Genomic DNA, 21408 nt, shown 5'->3' with positions numbered 1-21408 from the left:
GGTACAGGTCCTACTGTATGGGCCTATAACGCTGGGTAATTGCAGTGAGCTGTTCATGCTCAGGGGCCCTTTAAGCTCTGGGGCCTCTGGGTTTAGCAACTCCTAGGGGGCTGGTCATACTCTTAAGCTCTCTGGGTTTAGCAAGTAAGTGCTAATAGCTGTCACGCCACTGGTCCCCTTGTTCTGATAGCTATAGTACTCTGTACAATACAATACATTTCAATTTTCAATAATCATGAAACTAAAAAATGTTAGATGTTAAGAAAGTCATTAAATCAAGTGAAACCATAATAGAAACGGATGTTGAAACATGATCTGAAAGTAACTGGAAGAATATCTGCAAATAAAATTCAATTTCCTGAACATTGTAATTTGTTTTGTCGACAAGTTCATAAACAATATACTTATACAGACAACAATTAATATACTGGTCTTGAGCTCTGTCTACACTATAAAACTTTATGTGACAACAAAATGTGATTTGCCCATACACATTTTGGGATATCACCTTTTTTTTGTCAAACTAGTTTGATAGTATAGACAGAGCTTTATATATTTATATCCGATGTTGGGTTGTGAAGTTTCAACCAACTGCCCACTCCTGTGTCCTGATAATAACCTCACACCTACGACGATATTATATTTTTTTTTAAAGTATTGTATAATCCACCACAGTTTAGCAGCAATTTCGAAAAAGATGATTTCTTTAGTAATGTTCATCTTCACATTATAATGATTGCATGGCTGTGCACTACTTTACGAACATGAAATTCCATGCATTATTATAGTAATTTATCATCGTACAATGTTCTCAATAGTGGAGCATCACAGGCTGGCTGGTGAAGTCCACCACGTTTGATAACTTTCAAGAAGATCCCTAGAGCTAGTAATTCTTAGATTACTGGGGATCATTAATGAAGTTCATCAAGAAAATGAATAGCTTTAAAACGCCGTATTAGACTCCGGGATAATGTGACGAAGGGATATAAGTCTTCGCGAGAGTACGCCGGTGTGTAAAATTTGATCTGTTTTGTGACCGAGAGAGTCACGGCCTTAGCTTTAATCATCTTTATATAGCTATGATTTTTGTTTTTATATGGTTCATGTCAAAAAGAAGAAAATTTAATTTGAAAATGTAGAAAAATATGAATTATAAATTTATTCTTTATTATGTAAATTTTATGCCGTATGAATTTACAGTTAACGGTGGTTTTTCATCTAATTTAACTTTTTATAAGTTACAAAAAAAATGAACCTTTCTTTAACATTGAGCAATCCTCTGACAAAATAAATTGTACATCTTTTAACCTTAACTTAATAAATGAAAACCTACAGTAAATATTATCACATAATCATACAAAATTGAAGTTAATCAAATATTGCCAAATATTTATGTTAGGGATGTTGTAACCATGATTAAGATTGACTGGCTGTACTACATGTGAAACTACATCATGACCTATACAAGAGAACAGTACACTGCGAATTTCACAAACCTCTCGTGTAAATGTCAATACTATCGTCTCTGCTTTAATAATTCAGCATCTTCAATGCATAGAGAAATCAAAATAACTGAGTCATGTCTTTAAGTAAGTTTACACCGGAAAATTGAATTGAAAATGAAAAAAAATGAATAATTTATTTGTTTATTAAGAAATGTTATATATGAAATGGTTTTTTACATTTTTTTAAAGTATATTATTTTGCTAAATCTAGTGATTTACATTTCAATTATAAAATTAACATTTTGAAGAAAAAAAATATTACGTTTTGTTGTTAAGATATCTAAAGTTGCCTTTTCTTAAGCTCTGTCTACACTATCAAATTAGTTTGACAAAAAATGTTTGATGTGCCTAAATTTGGTAGTGATATGACATTATCCATATTATTGAGCATGGCACATAAAGGTTGATAGTGTAGACAGAGCTTTGTGGTGGGAACATTGCTTGAATTTCCAATAGGCCTTTGGTCTGTGAGTGTGATATAGAAAAAGTCTATACATTGTCTTTAAAACGTTTTCCTTGGTGAATTGTTTACTGGAATAGTACTAATGCAGCTAATTCTGCATGTTCAATGAACTTTAACAAATCCAGTCTTTTATAAAAGTGCAATGACAGCCAAGGAAACAAGAAAAGAATAGTTATGAATGATTGCTCCCTTGCAATAGGAAATCACAAACACAACTAAGAAATTACCCAGTAGCCTTGAGCTCAGGAACCAGGATTGTGGCTTTCCTACTATAATTATGCCATGGATGCTGCTTTGTTATCCATGCTGAAGGTGTGTTGTGTACGATACTCTATTATAATTCAATTCAATTATTTTATTCCGTCGTTGTTATTCCTATTTATTTACTGACTGTTCCTGTCTGATCTTGTAATAAAGTTATAATAACATTAATGAAGTAAGAATTATGGTTTCCAATAAAACAATACTAATTATGTTAAGGAAAAAGTGTGGTGCGTACGATACTCTATTTGTTCAATTCAATTTTTTTATTTTGTCAAGCACTCTGGCTCGAAAACTGTTTTGCTTGTTACGCATATAAAACATTAGCAGAAATGGTTAATATACAAATAGTACGACACCAAGGGGTAAAATACAAAAATTACATAAAAAGGTTAAAAGATGGCAGTAAAAAAAAAATATAAATTTAGAAAACATTGTCATAAAAATTGGATAAAAGTGTATTCACCTGACAAAATTGATTGTTCCTGTTAAAGTTATAGTAACATTAATAGAGAGAGAATTATGGTTTCCAATAAAACAATACAAATTATATTATTAAAAATATTCATCTGGTTTTTAGCTACAATAGCAAAACTGCCAAGGTTAGGTTTCAGCTAATTTTTGGTTTTTCAAAAATGTTCAATTTATCAATACAAATTATGTCTGAATTTGAATTCTCAACCTTCAATTTTTTAATACATGTTTCGTTTACAGTATTTATTCTGTATTATGCTTTAATTTAAATAAAAACACAATTTTTAAAAACTCATAAAAAATAATGTTTTATGCATGCATGCATCATACAAATCATACATAAAAACAGTCAAATGATAAAACATCAGAGAAAAAACAAAGAAGAATTCTTTGATGATTATACTTTCAACTATACGATTCAAATCATTTTGTTTTCCAAATGAGAAATGGCAAACAGTTTGCTTAATACAACACAAATGATGCGTTTTAAATTAAAAAGCTCACAACTTATTAAGGGCCTCAAGACAGTATTTGTACTTGATTCTGTTCATAAACATTATTGGAATTTCGCAAGTAACTTGCTGGCCTCGACAGCAGTAGTCAAGGAATAATAAGATTGATTCATTTTACTAGCTAGGCTAAAAGCTCTAATGAATAAGTTACCACTTAAGTGAATCAATTGTTTTTTTTGACGAATATATTTCTTCAATCGTCAAATTCCCTGCAGTGTTGTTTAATAACTGTTTGTTTGCTATACTTGTTACAGCACCTACTGTAATAAACGTTGCCAGCTAGGCTAGTGATTTCGTTTGTCTTTTCTTGATATTAATCTAGCAAGACATTGTACGATTTTGTTCTTACCCATGGTACATTAGTTTAAAGCTGTTATTTGCTCGCGTGGCATTTTCCTTGCCCAAACTGAACAAAACTAAAATGCTTTAATGATATCATTAGGCTAGTAATTTATGTCGATACCCTGGCCATACCACCAAAAACATTGGTTAGCCCTGCTGAAGTGGTTGATAACTACCCTACCCTACCACTAGTACTAAATCAAGCTAGCTCTAAAGCTACGTGAATCATCTCTTTAGTACTGTTTGTAGAAATGATTTCCCATAGAACTAAGAACTTTAAAATCCTACCGGCTTCATCGATTACCTTTGTATTCTTTTCACACATTAGAGAGAGTGGATCAATAAACTGTACTCAGTAGACAGCCCTAGAACATCTTAAACATAATACACTATTCTATTTCAACACAGCAGTAGTAAAACTTTACAGTTATATTCTCAGCAGGTGTTACTAATCAATAAAAACAAGTAGATGTATTTTCTAACTTTTTATCTTCGTTTTGACCATTTAGTTGTAGTCTATTAGTAACCATTCTCAAAGTGTTTAGATTTTTACTTAGTTATAAAGGGAGATCAATGTCCCATTGAAATAGCCACTTCATAGTATGTCACTAGCTGTGTTTGTGCCTATTGTTCTAAAAATGTTGACAGGTATTGTGTTTGTTATGGTACAAACAAGTTGATTGGTTAATTGAATAAGGATGGATCAAATAGCCTAGGGGATAGGTCAAAGGAGGTGTATTTTGGTGAATCTTTTTTTTTTTATTGAATTGATTGAAATATATATTTATACTGGGTAACCTCTTCAGTCAAAGACTGGTCTCCCAGAGGGCCCAGTTGGTGATCAGTGGCTGTGATGTACTAATACACCGGGGTAACCCCCTACTCGTCTCGAAAGATGTACTAGGTTCTTTAAAGTGCACACGAGCTAGATGTGTACACTGGACCTACGGTTTATAGTCCTTATCCGAGAAGACTCGTTCTACCACCAGAACCATGGAGTGAGTGAGCCTCGAACCCCTGCCGATGTTATGGCTACGTAATTACGGTTCCACTGTCTTAACCGCTCGGCCACTTTCTTGATATTACTTACTACTGTATAATTGTATTCATGTTTTTCTACTTTTAAAGAAATTTACAATAAATGTTGTTGAATATGTATTTTTTTTACTTTCTCCATCTCATATCATTCCAATCCTCATTCCAAAAAGATAGACCAATGACAGTCAAAAGGCCACACTGTTTCCATGCCATACAATAAACTAACTTTATAGTTAAATATTGACACATAGACTAATTTTTTTTTATTACAATTTGGCATTTTATTTTCTGCAATATTTGAATGTTGTACAATTTATGTGATTTTAATACTTTTTTAATGCAAAAATAATGTATTTTCTTAATTTTTTTTGTAGTTCTTGTATGTATGATATAAAAATCTGAATATATGAGTTGTGTCCAATAAACATTAATACATTTGTTGGTCATTAATCTATTTATTTGTTTTAAGTATTTAAAGTCGTATTTTTCTTTATGTATTTTCAGGGGATTCGGTTTTGTAACATTTTCTGACCCCAACTCCGTCAATAATGTTTTAGCAGAGGTCAAACATGAAGTAGATAGTAAAAAGGTAAGAGAATTAAGGGGTAAATGTAACAGTGTGTGAGGGTGGTTGGCGTGGTAGTGGAACTAGACATACTACGAGTGAAGGTTTGGTGAGTGCGTGGCCATGCCATTAATACAGTGGAATCGCAATTACATAGCCACATAACATAGGCAACGGTTCGAGGCTCAGTCGCTCCATGGTTGTGGTGGTAGAACGAGTCTTCTCCGATAAGGACTATAAATCAGAGGTCCAGTGTACACATCTAGCTCATGTGCACTTTAAAGAACCTAGTACATCCTTCAAGACGAGTGGGGGGAGGGGGGTTACCCCGGTGTACTAGTACACATAGCCACTGTCTGTCACACACTGGGCACTGTGGGAGTTTTGACTAATAATAGATTTATTCAGTGTTAATAAATTCTCTCGGTTCTCTTTTCTAAAAAAAATGTGAGGAGAAATGGGTGGTCGGTTAAGTGTTCTTATGACCTTTAAACCTACATTCTCTATTGGTGTGGTGAAAAAGAAGAGAAAAGTAATGTTTATGATAAGAGTTGTTGTATTTCTTTGTTTCAAACATTTTATGATGTTCTGAACTTGTCTTTGTTCAATTGAGTGTACACAATAACCTAGTGATAGATTTGGCGTTATCTCTAAAACAAACTAATAGTATTTTTATCAATAAGCTAATGTAATGATGTTTACAGATTAGACAGTCCGTTGATAATTTGGAAACCATAATTGTTGAAATTCCTGAATGAACAGGAATAGAATGACACTGTTCCTATATAGAGATACAAGTCGAAAACTGTAATATCACACCTATAACATTTATTGAAGCTTAACGTAGTACACTAAATTTAAGTTAATTTAGAATTATAGACATCGAATATACTGTCCAAGCTTTGATCGTCTACTGTAATGTGTGTTACATATTCATGTCGTCATGTTGCCAGTTAAATTTGCCACAAGGAACATTAGCTCATAGACATAAGTAGGTGAAGGAAAAAAACTGAGAAGAAAGACTAACCAAAACAAGAGAACACATACGTAGACGATAAGTAAGCCTACCTATGCAATGAGATTACATTTTTGTCACATTGCAAACTTCAACCTTTTTTTTCTTAGCCCGAGGTTGTTCATCTGCAATTCAAATCATTGGTAACTTTAATCAATGTAAACCAGCCCTTTGGATTAAACTGAAGTGCATCTGTTGTGTGTGAAAAAGTATCAGATTAATGTTGGAATAATCATGAGATTAAAGTAAAACTTCTTTTACTGTATGAAAACAGGGTTAGCACACTTTTTTTGATGAGCCCAATTGATGAAAACAGCATTAGGAAATTCAGTAACAATTACGAATTGACCTTAACCTAAGATTTGAAAAAGGGTCTTCTGTGCTCAATGCAGGTGACTTGTCAAATAGACCACTGCTACTTTTATGTATTTCCAAATTAGACTCCTTTCACACTTAACATTACATAACAGTGTCATTCTAGCAGCTAAAATATGTACAGTGATGAATGGTAATTGTACAATGGAATCCTAAAGCTCTGTCTACACTATCAAACTTTATGTGACAAATGAATGGGATGTGCCCATATATTGACATGATGAATTCATATCACTACCATATATGGGCATATTACTACCATTTATATATGGGCATATAACTACCATGTTTGGTTACTTCACACTTTTTTTGTCAATCAATCGTTTAATAGTGTAGACAAAATCATTCAAATGGTCCCGTTTTGAAATTTGTCCATTTTTATTCTCATGTAATATTAAGTCAGTCATTTCATCATCATATTAATGTATGTAGTGCTGGTAGGTAGTAGTACAGTATAACTTACTGTCCACAGAATACGAAAGTGTCGTAAATTATACTGAACATGGTCGGTTACACCTGATTTCATGTTTTAGATGTTTTCTTAAGATAAGGTTATTTACAGTCCAATATTTTACACTAGTAGATTGTATATTTTTGAAAAGTAAGAATACATTTATAAGAAAGGAGGCGCTGATAGTAAATTACAAATTTTGTATACAAGAACAAACAAAATGAATAGGCTATATTTGGTTGTTGAAACAACCATACATACCTGTACATATGTACAAATATTTTGTAAGCCAAATTATAATATACAGTTTCAGACATTCAATTCAATTTCTTGATTGCTGCAAATTCCACCAAGGGCTAATATCTGCTTAAAAATACTACATCATACAAACATATACATATTTACATTTAAAATTTAAACACATACAAATTATAGTCATTACTACTGTTGTATTTATTAATTATTGTAATTATTGTTATTATGATTATTGTTATTGTTATAATAATAATTAATATAAGTGTAATGAATTATAGGTTACATCTTAAGGGCAGTTTTAATGTCAAGCACATAATTAAAAAAAATCCAGTAATAATACATATTTTAATTGAAGGTAATTATGTTTATTTGGTCATTTCTTCACAAAGTTTAATTAAAAGCTTTATTATTAGTAACCTTGCTTTAAGGATTAGTTTTCAATCTTAATAAAGACTGATAGTTTCAATCTTTAACCATGGAAGAAATTCCTCCATGCTATAACTGATAATTTAATCTTAATAATAAATATTTTTTCAATCTTAACAATGGTTGGCAGTAAAAGAATGGTAGTTGACCACACCCAATACCACTTGGTTGACCACACCCAATGCCACTTTGTTGACCACACCCAATACCACTTGGTTGACCACACCCAATGCAATTTGCTTCATTACAATTAACTCTACATCCTATAACACAAAAAAAGAACTTATAAAATCCAATGTCTACAATTAATTTTTGTTAAAGTTAAATCTCTTAAGTCCGATGATTCATCAAATAAACATTAAATTTTTATGATTTTTGAAACGTTCTTAATAAAATATTGATAAAATATTAACTTATTTAGGTATTTTATTTATTCAAAATATTAAGTAGGCGCTTGTTTTATCTGTGTTTAAGAAACATGCTTAAAAAGTGTTTTGATATGGATTATATTAATAATTACTAAGATGCTTTAATTATATTTTATCCACTTTTCTCTCGCTTGTGTATCAGGTTTATAATTTAAAGTTTGTATAATGAACACTTTCTTTTATATTATAATGCAATCAACTCTCCAAATACCGGACACTGTTGGGCTGGCCAAATATGGCTGGTTTTTTAGAAAGTCTGGTATTTGGTTTTAATGGTAGAAAAGAAATTTAGGACCTTTCGGTCGGACCTCAAGAAAAGTCTGGTGTTTGGAGAGTTTCTGGTTTTCAGAGAGTCTTTTATTGGGAGAGTCAACTGTATCACCATAATAATTATAGAAGGATTTAGTGATTGTGAAAGAAAAAGAAAAAAAATTGTTGTCTCTTTTTGCATCTGTAGTGTTGTCCCACTGTTTATATTGAATGTAAACTAAGGGAGAATAATAAGAGGGCTATGTGTCCAGTTGATTACTATGTGTTCCTTTGTCCTACATGCCATGTTTATTTATTGCATCTGCTGTAGAAAGAGATTGAATAAACAAAAGAAGCAATTAATCATGCAAAGGCTATTAGTAAATTCTCATAATGGTTGCTTAAAATAAACTATGATGAGGTATACCTTTTTTAATCATAGGAATTGTAGTTTTTGGCCTGTTGCATGATAATTGCTTAAATTGTTGTACACTAAATAAAAAATACCAGTAAATTGGGTGTTATTAAGTTAACATTAAAATGTAATGTAATGACACTGAATGTAACTAGTTATTTAAACATTAATTTCCCATTTCTACTGCTAAGAAAATGTGAATTTTTATTCACACAGTTTAAAATCGGTTATTTGCTCAGAACATAAACAATTTTGTTGTGGTCCTAAATATTTTATTTACAATACATGTTTTGCTTTTTTCAGGTTGATCCAAAAGTTGCATTTCCAAAACGTGCCCATCCGAAGGTAAGCCCACAACATTTTGCATCATTTTTTTTTTAATGTATTTTTTATTATTTTTTTGAAATTTTTTTTTATTTTTTAAAAAGTGCTTTGAGCACGGTTGTGGAATGTGCACTATATAAATCCATTTTATTATTATCATTGTTATTTCAATCTTCTTTTTAATTGGTCTTTTCTTTCATCTCTGATTATTAAGTAATTGGAAACTCTTCTTGGCTGTTTCATCTGGTGTCCTTCCTCCAACCGCTAACTCCAATTAGTGTTTTTCTTATAACAGTCAATTTTAATTAGCAAGTATCCCATTTTTCATCTATTTTTTTTTCTTTGTCGTATCCATGAAAGAATTTCAAGCAGAATCTTTTTTGAATGACAATCAAGAACGTGTCATTTTAAATAAATCAACTAAAATAATTGATTATGCACACTACATAGTCAGGAGATATGATCAAGGTCTGACAGTTACGATATATACATCACCGCTTTTGACAACCGATGTGCTTATAACACTTCATATCATCCATGCATAAGATAGTACTGGGTGAAATGACTTAAAACTATTTATTAACCCTAACCCTTATACCTCTTAACCTCTGACCCTATAGAACATCCCCCCCCCCCCCTTGATAATCTTCCAGTAAATATCTTCCCATCTTCTGACTCATTTTTCACCTTGCACCCATTCCAAAAACCTATAATAATAATAATAATAAAAACTTTATTTATTCCTGTTAACACTTATTCACCTCAATTGTGTTTTTTCCTTTTTAACCTCATAAGATTTTGCTGCCTTTAGGCCAACATGTTTTTTCTTGTCACCCACCTCAAGACTCCCTTTTGTAATCTGTTAGTGTAAGCCAGAACTGGTCATACATTCTTAACTTGTTCAAGTTCCATAGGGTCTTTCTGAATACCAAGTGGTACGCTTGATTGTAGTCCTTATGTTTACATTACTCATTGAAAGAAATTTTAAATAAAACATTCTGTTCAACAAGGTAGTGCAAGGTAAACATTATATATTTACAACATTTAATGGAAAGGTACTTTGAAGAAGGTGTTAAAAGATGAATAATAAATAAGTTTACTTTTTCCTGTTGAAAATGAGTCCCGACTCGACCCAGTGCAAACTTTCAAACATGTTATTCTTCTGTTTATTTTGTCATTAGTTAGAAATAATTAATATGATGCAAGATAGTAAACAAATTAAGATAGTAAGGATAAGATAGTTACTGCAGTAACTGCAGTAGAATCATTTTGTCTCTAAATAGACTTGATAAAAAGCAATCGATATGATGCAGTTGTAACATATGATGGTGTATCTCACAACTTTCCTAAGATAGTAAACAAATTAAGATAGTTAAAGATAAGATCATAGTTACTGCAGTAACTGCAGTAGATAATTTTGTCATGGTCCCTAAATAGACCAGATAAGCAATTAACCTTTGATCATATTATTATGCACATGAGATGTTCCTTAACTCAAAATCTCATCCTGTTACCCTTCTTTTGTTTAGTTGAAATTACATGAAATTCCTACGAGTTTAGAATGTTTTCTTAGCTTTGTTTACATGATTCAATGTGCTGTAGGCCTATGCATTCACATGAGGCACCACTGTTCAACCTGTATTAGCCTATAGAGGATTACATGAAACTGAAAATGTGATATAGGTTTTGAATGTTGCATCGTAAATTATGGGGGGAAACTTGATCTTTACGTATTTCATAGTAATTAGAGCAACGATATTATGTCGTGTGATCTTTATTGATCGTTTTTATTGCGTTATTATTATTGAACGTTTTATTTTTTGTGTCCTTATTATTTTACGTCGGTAATATAATTCCAGCGTGCTCTATTTATCAAATTTAAGATCTCTGTTTTGATAGATGTTCGATATATTGATGAGTGGCGTCAACGGTGTTACTTTATATTTTTACATTTGGTTATATATCTATGCTGTACTATATTTAAGTTTAATTGAGTCCTTTGGAAAGGACATTAAGTGGTACACCAACTGTCTGCAGTCTCCTTGTTTATAATATTTAAAATATATTGTTTATCAAATTATTTAAATGATTTTGGTATAGTTTCAGACAGAGTATGATCAATGTATTTACAATTATTCCTATAATTTCCCTGTGTTAGCTCTCATATTATACACCATTGTTATGTACTACTGTAGTCAACAAGCAGTTCTATCTCCGCGTCTTTTTATCTTTTACAATAGTGTCATGGTTTACTTAATGACGGGAACATCCTGAGCTATTAACAACCAAAATGTCAATATTTGCCAAACTTTGGCCCTATAAAGCCCCCCTTAAGCCTGTTTAACAAATATGATTTTCTATTTTAATGAAAACGTTGAAAGGCGTACATAGAATATGGCTTGACTGAAGAGTTTGCTCAAATCAAACAACTCATTTGCATACTATATCATGCTTTCGTACTCTTAATGGGTAGAGGTCTACGAGTGCTATGCATATATACAGTTAGGGAGTGGTTTTGATGGTAAGCAAAAACAATCAGCAAATTGTTTAATTAAATGCATTAGTCGTCGTAGTTTTGTAATCAGTCATGTTATTCTAGAGCATAATTAGATAAAGGAACAGCATGACAGTAAACTGTACGTTTTATCAATTTACTGTACAGCCATGCCATGCATATTCCTAAAAAAGAACAATAGGCCTGGAGGGTCTCAACTCTCTATTATTAGCTTAATGTATTCATTTTGTACTCATATTCCGTTATCTCTTCAAATTAAAACTGAACCAATTCATTAATTTTGTTTAAATACTATAAAAACAATTACTGTTGCCGATCTTGTGCAAAAATAAGGCTGGGGGAAGTTGTATGTACACTGATCCTAGTACAAAAGTGACCCTTAAAAGCTTTGTCTACACTATCAACCTATTGGGATAGAAAAAAAATGTGTCCAAATATGGTAGTGATATGACATCATCATGTCCATATATGGGCGCATCACATTTTGATAGTGTAGACATAGCTTAACACTAGACTTCATAGAGTTTCTACTTTACTTTAACTATCAAAAAGACCTGGGTTCAATTTCCAATAAAAGTCCTCTCGGCTGTAAATGAGTACGTGGTTGAAATACTAGGGAGGTTTAAGGGGGCATGGAAAAGAACTGGCCATCCTGCCACATAGTACAATGAGCTATTAACAACTCGTTCTCCTCCGTAAAGACTGAATATTAGAATCACCTTGTTATTACCTTTAATACCTTTAAGTACTAAATTAAACCCCCATTTTTAGACTAAAATAATTCATGAATTAAACAAAATTATTCTAGTCAGTATTACATAAAGGAAAGTATTACATCGCCCCAAGGTTTTTTTATATTAACTTTTGATGATTTGAAAATGTGTTTGTTGTCATGCTACAATGTTATTAATTTCTTCCAATCTACATCAAATCATGGAGCACAAATTAATTGGCTCATTTGCATATGAAATGTCACTCCAGTATATTACACTTAATGAAAATACAATCTCTCTGTCACGGACATAATAAATGACATTAATTTATAAATAATGGTAGGAGGTGGTGTTAAATAGAGCTGTGGTCCTTGTCTTGATGATGCTTAAATGTTAAGGGGGAGTAACATGTTTTGTTTAGGCCTCTATCCTTGGGATAAGGACTGTGCATTGTATCGCAACATTGTTGTTAAGACTAATGGATAGATAAAGCCAGCCAGCTAACAGCCACCACTCAAACGCCACCTGTGCAAAAGCCAGCCAGCTAACAGCCACCACTCAAACGCCACCTGTGCAAACCATTATGTAATATGTTGATGTGTACAGTTGTCATAGGCTGTGAACAATAGACTATTAATATATTTCATTGATAAAATCTGATGAACATAACATTAAAATTACAGTTACCTTTTTCTATGTTTTATTTATTTCATAGAGATAAACATCTATGTTTATATCCATTCTTCCTTTTTCACTTCTCTGTTTTAATAATTCTTGCTAAAATGTATAATATTCTACTACTATGCCAAATTTATGATTTCATTATTACATTGTCATAATTGTCACAATTTCCAATGCTGATTTTACTACAAACGCAGTACTACCATCAAAAGCAGTACAACCATCAAAAGCAGTACAACCATCAAAAGCAGTACAACCATCAAAAGCAGTACAACTTCACACCACACTCTATAGAAAGAATACCAACAAGATCTAGTCTATCAAATTACCTCGGATATCAGATTAGAAATTTATTTTTAAAATCACAGTATATCTTTATAAATTATGGAAGAAATTATATCACCAGTTCTATTTTTAATAATAAATATGTACCATATTTAAATTGATATCTTAATTGTATGATATAATTTGATGTTTTTGCGGCAGCTAGCGGCGGGCGTTTAGCGCATAACATTAACAGATGTTGCTCCTCGTTGTCGATATGCAGCTAGCTGTAATGCAATTCTTAGCTACTGTGATTAAATAAGACGCCAAAGTATGTTTATATAAGTCAGTTTCACAGGTGAATTTGAATCATTCAACCTGCTTTTCGTAATGTCCGTTGACAACTTGTATATTTTAGCATTTTAAAATTCATCTCTTCTCAATCTAGCATTGTTTTTGCTAAATTTAACATTGTGTTATTTATAAATTTACAGAGAAACTACAAACTAAAAGTTAATTAGTTTATAAATGGTACAGTAAAGATGAGAAGAAAATGCTGCCTTAACCTAGATTCGTACCCAGAACCTTCTGCTTGATATGCAGGCACCCTACCATTAGACCATCGTGGCTTTCATGGTATAGTCCAAACTGCAAACATTTTTTCTGCATTGTTTTTCTTTATTAACTGCCCTTTGTATTAAAGCTATTTAATTTTGCACAATTAATATTCTATGACAGACAGTATTAGTAATTTAATAATCTTAATGCATTTTATTTGCAAAATTGTTTGTTTTATTGAACAGCATGTAGCAAGACGGAATGAGTTAAAATTATTATGATATTTAGGTGGAATTGAGGTTTAACATATTTCATATTTGCATGTATACCTTTGTGAGGATTGTTGTTGACTGTTTTGGCTAAATTGTATTTTGGTATTGAGTATGAGTGCTTAAATTACAACATGTATTACATTACAACATTAGTATTCTCTTGTATGATGGTATTCACTGTGACATTCTAGTCTTTACTACATATCCTACATTAATGTTGCACATTATTATAGCACATTGAACATTGTTCATTTGTAGGCATGTATTAACAGTCTGCCTTTTTACTAATATTACCTCGTGTATAATAATGCTAAAAATGAGCATGTTATGTCCATCATTGCATTTTCAAGAATTTGTTTAAATATTTTTGTTACGTTGAGTCTAGATTTACATATTTGTAATTTACTAGGCCTACAAAATTAAATGATAGTATTAGAAATGAATGAATGAATGAATGAAAATAGGGTTAAAGTTTGGTTTCTGACAAGCCCACACTAACTTGGCTAGCCTTGCCTACATATGTCAAACAAATAGACATATGTACAGTACCATATTCCATACTCCTGATTTTAATGTCTTTATAAATTGTGTAACATAATTGTTACTTCTAACGAAACTTGAATTTTACTTACCATCTTAAACCATTACAAGCCCAAACTATTTATATCATATAATATAAACACATATGTTGTGTATTGTGTTACTTAGCTAGAGGAATCTTTACCCTCTAGATCTTTGCTGTTTACCCATTAAATATTGTTACATCATCCACTTCCCATCCAATTCAAACACCTCTCACCCCTTACCACCATTCCTCACTCAATTGTAGTAATTGAATGAATAGTGCTAAGTTACATTAAGTTCATCATATTTTATATACTTTCTTTTTATTAATTCTTCCTATTTGATTAAATCTGTAAATGTTGAGAGTCGAACTCGCGATGTATTGTTTTTGTACCACAGGGGAAAAACGGTTGAGATTTCGACTTCTGTAGGCAGCGGGCATGTACTAGATATACATTAAACAGTGTCAATGCATTCATGGGATATGAATGAGAGAAGTAGCATTGCTAAGTGGATTGAGTCTAATCCATAATTAAGTTAGTACTTAGAGAATTTAAGCAGGTAGTACTGGGTCGCTAACATAATCACAGAATGCTCAATGTCTACAACCATCATTTTAAATTCATCAGGTTTTTTGTTTTTCAGTCCAGAAATTTTGTCTAAATTGTAATATTATTTGAATTTACATATTCGGTAATGGTATAGAAATGATATTTGTCGGATCTAGTCACGAGTTAATTTATCAAGTTTACCAAGATAACGTTTAACCCACCGAATGAGTTCAAATTTATTAATAATAAAGTTTATAATGGAATCAATATTTTTTATTTAATGCTATAAATACATTGTCTCCATGTACGACAGTTCGCATAATGTATTATAATTATAATATGAATTCTTAAAATGCCATAAATTACATAATGTAATAAAAATGAACAAAATTCTATGAATATAATGATAGTTTGAAATAAGTCATTTAATTTATGATTTTTTTTTTATAAAACTATAAATAATTTAAAGAGAAATATTATTTAAGATTAAAATAACAGAATTCAATTTGCTTTAAAACTCTTAGGTAAGGAATTAGTGATATCAATTTCTACACATTTATGCTATTGAAAATATATAATAAATGCTTAGAAACGTTTGTATTAGGCGATATATAGGACAAGCGTTGTTATGTGTAATGGGTTAGAGTAAAAAAAAAAAGTTGTTGGTTGTAAAAGTAAAAGTTGAAAGTCAATCACATTCACTGATATATTTTGCGTTAAAATGACGATGCCAAGTATGCCATACAAATTAGGAATAAAATTGGAAAGAAGACCGATTTCTTGAATCAATTTAAACATGCATCTGGCGTCAGTACTACTCGATAAATCGTAAAATAAGATGGCATAGTGTATGCTTGCGAATACTATAGGTTGTTGCAAAGGCATCAGCTTTCACGGCAAAGTAATGTATTTCTGGCTTATATTTCTCGTTAACAAAATTGCGTTATCGTATGCAGCTCGCTCTCCGCTATATTGCTCCTTTGACACCGGGAGTTATGTGAAAAGTTTGATTCAGACGAGGTGTTCCAGCGGGGCTGTTGCACGTTTTAAAATGATCTTTGTGCTAAAGATCTGTTATCACCGCCGCGGTGTAAGTACTGCACAGGGGACGGCTATTGGCTCAATGACCATGTGCAAAAATGCATGTGCTACTCTGTTAATGCATTTTCCTTAGTACATTTATAATTTGATCGCTAGTTCAGATTGTTTACATAATTTTAGAGTGAAATTAAAAATGTCACTGCTAACCTATAAGTACATTGACTTTAATAACATGATCGAGGGAAAATATCTCTAGCATCCCACTAAATTCAAATAATTAAAATCAAAATCTTAATCAGTTTATCATTACGTTAAATGTAATATAGTAATGTGACTACTGTATTTTATCATAAATCAGTTAAAATTTACCATTTATTTTTATATGGTAATGAAAATACCTACAAAATTACTGATTAAATATTATTATTATTTATTACAAATATGAATTTGATATAATAATTTACTATTATAAATATCAATTTGATATAATATTTTGCTATAGATTCTGTATTGTAGAAATACTATGAGTTTCTGTGTGTAATGATGTTGGAATGACACAAATAATGCCATGTATGTAACTGATCTAAGTACTGTGTGCTCTGATAAGCTCTTCACATATCTTCATTTTAATATGAATATAAGATCAATGGCATTTTAATGCTTCATTCCCTTCATTTTAATATTATATTTGTAAAAAGTCAGGGACAATATTATTGATATTTCTAAAATTTTCACCAATTAAAAATATCGTGAATAAATATTACTTATTTATCATTTTTTTTTAAATATATTTTGAAAAATTGAAAAATACATAATTATCATAACTAACAAATATTCTAAAATAATAATTTAAAAAATAGTATAATTCAATAACATAATCTCAATCATCTATAAAGCAACAAATTATATTATCATTTCAAAATATTCTTATAATTAAAATAAATGAAAAATAGTATCATAGAAAAAAGATTACTTATATTACAGTCAATCATGTATTTTAACAACATGTGATTTTTACCGACATTTAATTTTTCATTTTAAACTCAAGAAACGAAGAACTGTACATCTTAATCAATCATTAATTAATTCAAAACTTGTCGAATAATTGTATTAATTCTGTCGGTAAAATGTTAAACTGTTTAATAAATGTATGCGTCAAACGTCCTTTAAACACATCGTCCCAAATATAGACAGCAGACAATCTAGGACAAGGCCAAAATGTTAAATATTAAAATTACATTAATGAAAAATAGGACGAGTAATTGAATATGTCGTCGGCTAACTTCTACTCCACAATTTGTTGATATTTATAAGTAATATAAAACATTTTTCTCAATTTGTTTTCCATTTTTAAATTATTTAGCCGGCGATATTTGTAGATTATTTCTGGTTTTTCAGTTTAATGAATTTAGTATTTAAATTGCGTTCATCTCTCATCCTACATTTAAAAACCAAAATACCATTGATGACTCATGCAAGATACTTATTGCTTTTGGTAACCTTTGACCTTTGGATCGGATCACCGAGGGACCTTTATTTACCACGTTGGATGAAAGTATTCAAGATACTGCTGATGGCACATCGCAATCACAGACCTTATAAACGTGAAGCTGTGTTTTTAAACAGATTCTTTTTTTGGTAGTTAACGACAAGGCCCCTGTGATGTACAATTACACTGTATGTAAGGCAGTACATGTAAAATATTATTACACTGTATGGCTGCATCAGGCGTACAATCTGACATCACTGTTTTCTTTTAATAGGTTGATATTCCAATTCCTTTTAAGAATGTGGATATTTTATTTAATAAATAATATGATTTGTATAATAAGCACATGTTTTTTACAAGGTACAGAGTCACGTATAAGGCATATATACCTTATTAGGGCATATGTTAATTATTTTGTTCAAATTACCATTACATCATGGTATCAAGCAATTTGCGATAAACTTAGCCATCCATTCACATTCATTAACTTTTTAACTCTGATCCTGATTTTAGTCAAATATGGTATTCTTCTATTTAGCCTTGCCTTACTTTTAGAAGTCTGGGTTCTAATCTTTGATCAAACCATAATTACTGTATACCTTTTAGCTATATTCATTATACACAGTTAGCTTGTGGCACATTCATCGTTTTATCTTGTTACAATTGTTAGTTAATTTGTGAATCCATAGAGACTTAATTGAGTTATAATATCAGTTAGCTGTTAGTTTTAAGCATTGTTTGGCTACATTCTTATTAATAAAGCTTTCGTTCTCACGTAAAGTACTTAATTACTTTTGATAACCAAGTTGAATTAAAAGGTCTAGTGAACCATTGTAATTTGATTACAGGTTTCACTAGTTAATTTTTGATAATTTGCTAATGATTTCGTTGAAATTAGCATAATGAATACTTGATTGGAATTGAAAGCTTTTGATTGCTTTGTATCTAGATAATCTAAGTCTTTTGCTTTGGTTTTCTTTGTTAAATAATCTTATTTTCTTACTTTAAAATCAATTTGATGAATCCCTACTAAAGCTCTATCTACATTATCAAACTTTATGTGATAACAAATTGTGATGTGCCCATATATGGACATGATGATGTCATATCGATAATATATTTGGGCATATCACTACCATATTTAGGCACATAAGACTTTTTTGTCAAACTAGTTTGATAGTGTAGACAGACCCAATTAAGTGTCTGTTAATAATAGAGATGTATATGAGTTAACAGCTGTGTTAAAATATGTACCGTGCATTGCCCATCATTTGTTTCGCTGGAACGTGTCCCCTTTATTCAGGTGTCCCCTGAATAGGAATGGCCCAATAGTCATGTAGCCACAAGAAATAAAGCGGTACGATTGTCGCAAGAACAATCTTTGTTCAAGCCACTGGGTTGTCAAAGACCTCTGTGAAAAAGTGGTCAGCAGGTCGAAACCTTACCAACCATACTGGATGCTATGGCCCCATGCTGAAATTATATTTAAAGGAGGTTTTTAGTCCACATTTGAAATGGAAAGAGAAAAAGAAATACTTAAATTTTTTTACTAATTCCCTTCATCAGTAGACATAAGTTTGATGATTTTATCCATATAACATTTTATTCAAACTATAATATTTTATAGTACAATTTGTTTATTCATAATAGCGGTTAACAGCTTTAGCTTTTATTACACATATCAGAAACCTGTTATACTATTCAATTTTTACATTTTATTATTTTCCTGATACGTTCTTTCAATTTCCAATAACGAATAATTCTTAAATCTAGTAATAAAATTTATTCCATTTTGTGTGTAAGAACATTTAATAAATACTGTAGTCATCGTGGCTTTTCTAGTCAAGTTTATGTATCAATAAAACAAAGAGAATTACTTTTTATAAATGACAGATATTAATTTATTGTATAAATATCTGAATTTGAGAGTTTAAATATACAATTTAAATTTTCTGTAGGGATAATGTTGAATCTTTAGTATTATCAATCATTTAATATTATGGTTAAGTTTTTTTTATATTTTAGATTTGTTATTGTATGATTTTATTGTTATACATAGTTATATTTCCACTCTCTCTAAGCTCTGTCTACACTAACAAACTAGTTTGACCAGAAAAGTTTGCCTAAATATGGTAGTGATATGCCCAAATATGAAAAATCATTTGGTATTGGGGTTATGATTCGTCTACCATTCCTTTTAACCAATCATATACGGAAATGAAGTAGCAGAGGATTTTTATGCCTACGACTGTTTGATTAGAATCGACGTAGACTTTAAATGCAAATCTTGCATAACCAAAAGCGAAATCAAAAGTATGGGTTCATTGTCATGTTTCTTTTAAGAAGATAAAAGAACTGCTTTTAAAAGGATTCAGAGTTTAGGGAAGGGTTTTAAAGATAAGTTATGTCTGAAGAAATTACTGAAAAATCACTCACAATCTCATATGATACTAATGCTTATTGTGAAGAATGATCGCTGTACATTGGCTTCTAGGCATTTAATCTACCGTCCCCGATATTGCCATATTAGGCGAGAGATAGAATTAGTGGATAGTGTTCTTCCATTATAAATGTTGCCATGTTCTTCCCAGAATTTGCCATTTTTACCAGTAATAATGGTTAGAATGTCCATAACCCTAAGTAACCACAGCTTATGATGTATAACAGTAAGTAAATATGTGCCTATTGTTGAGTTGAAAAGCGACGATTTCCATTTTTATACTATAAAGCATTTTTATAAAGTTGTATAATAGAATCGAAAAATTGAAACAATGTGTTCCAGTGTTGACATCATAAAGGACAAAACCACAAAAAGAACCGGATAGCGATAATATTCAAATGCTAAAAGGTGATGATAGCCTGTTATATGTAAACATGTTGTAGAAGCTCTAAAGCTCTGCCTACACCATCAAATTTTATGTGACAACAAAATGTGATGTGTGTATGGACATGATGATGTCATATCACTACATTTAAGCATATCACTATCCTATTGGGGCACATCACACTTTTTTTGTCAAACTAGTTTGATAGTGCAGACAGAGCTTAAACTAATGTGTGGATAATGGTAACAAGTGTTGCGTTGTAAAGACCAATCAATACCAGCGTGTAACGAATCAATATATTGATTTCAATCCCCTGACCTCAACACGTGTCTGTTTGCCCAACGTTCAACATGTTGCACGTTTCAAGCATCATGTAATTTAAATTTTTTCACTATAAGCTCTGTCTACACTATCAAACTACTTTGACAAAAAAAGTGTATAAGTATATGGTAGTGATATTATGACATATCATGTCCAATATATGGGTGCATCACATTTGTTGGTCACATACATTTTGATAGTGTAGACAGAGCTTTAGATTCTGAAAACTGACTAAAAAACAAGTGGTATTCAGCTGTGTGATATAACTGTAGGCCTACAGAACTTTCTAAAAGAGTATTTTAAGGCCTTTGAGATCAGTTTAACTCCTCACTAAGAAGCCTTTGTAATCTCCAGTAACTGATCTTTAACTACCATTTGTAGCACCAATTCTAAGCTTAATATCACAAAGATCTCCCAGAAAAACAAGACCTTAAAGAGTGATAGACAAATGTCTGTGTGTGTTAGATTTTCACTCTTCTATCGTTGACATTACGGCATTTGTGACGAGCTCGTTTA

At 31.2% G+C, this 21408-nt stretch overlaps 1 protein-coding gene across 7 annotated transcripts in view; it reads left to right on the top strand.

Annotated features, from left to right (window-relative positions):
* Window positions 1–21408, top strand: part of LOC140044485 (RNA-binding protein Musashi homolog 2-like) — a 108817-nt gene that overhangs the window by 5774 nt on the left and 81635 nt on the right. For all 7 annotated transcript variants that reach the window (XM_072089012.1, XM_072089008.1, XM_072089009.1 and 4 more), the window contains exons 4-5: window positions 5100–5184; window positions 9078–9119. In XM_072089012.1, the coding sequence (XP_071945113.1) occupies window positions 5100–5184; window positions 9078–9119 (127 nt within the window). The remainder of the gene's footprint in view (window positions 1–5099; window positions 5185–9077; window positions 9120–21408) is intronic.

This window comes from Antedon mediterranea, chromosome 3, assembly GCF_964355755.1.
Source record: "Antedon mediterranea chromosome 3, ecAntMedi1.1, whole genome shotgun sequence".
Lineage (NCBI taxonomy): Eukaryota > Metazoa > Echinodermata > Crinoidea > Comatulida > Antedonidae > Antedon > Antedon mediterranea.
Note: the sequence above shows the minus strand (reverse complement) of the source record. Positions and strands in the feature narration are given on the sequence as shown.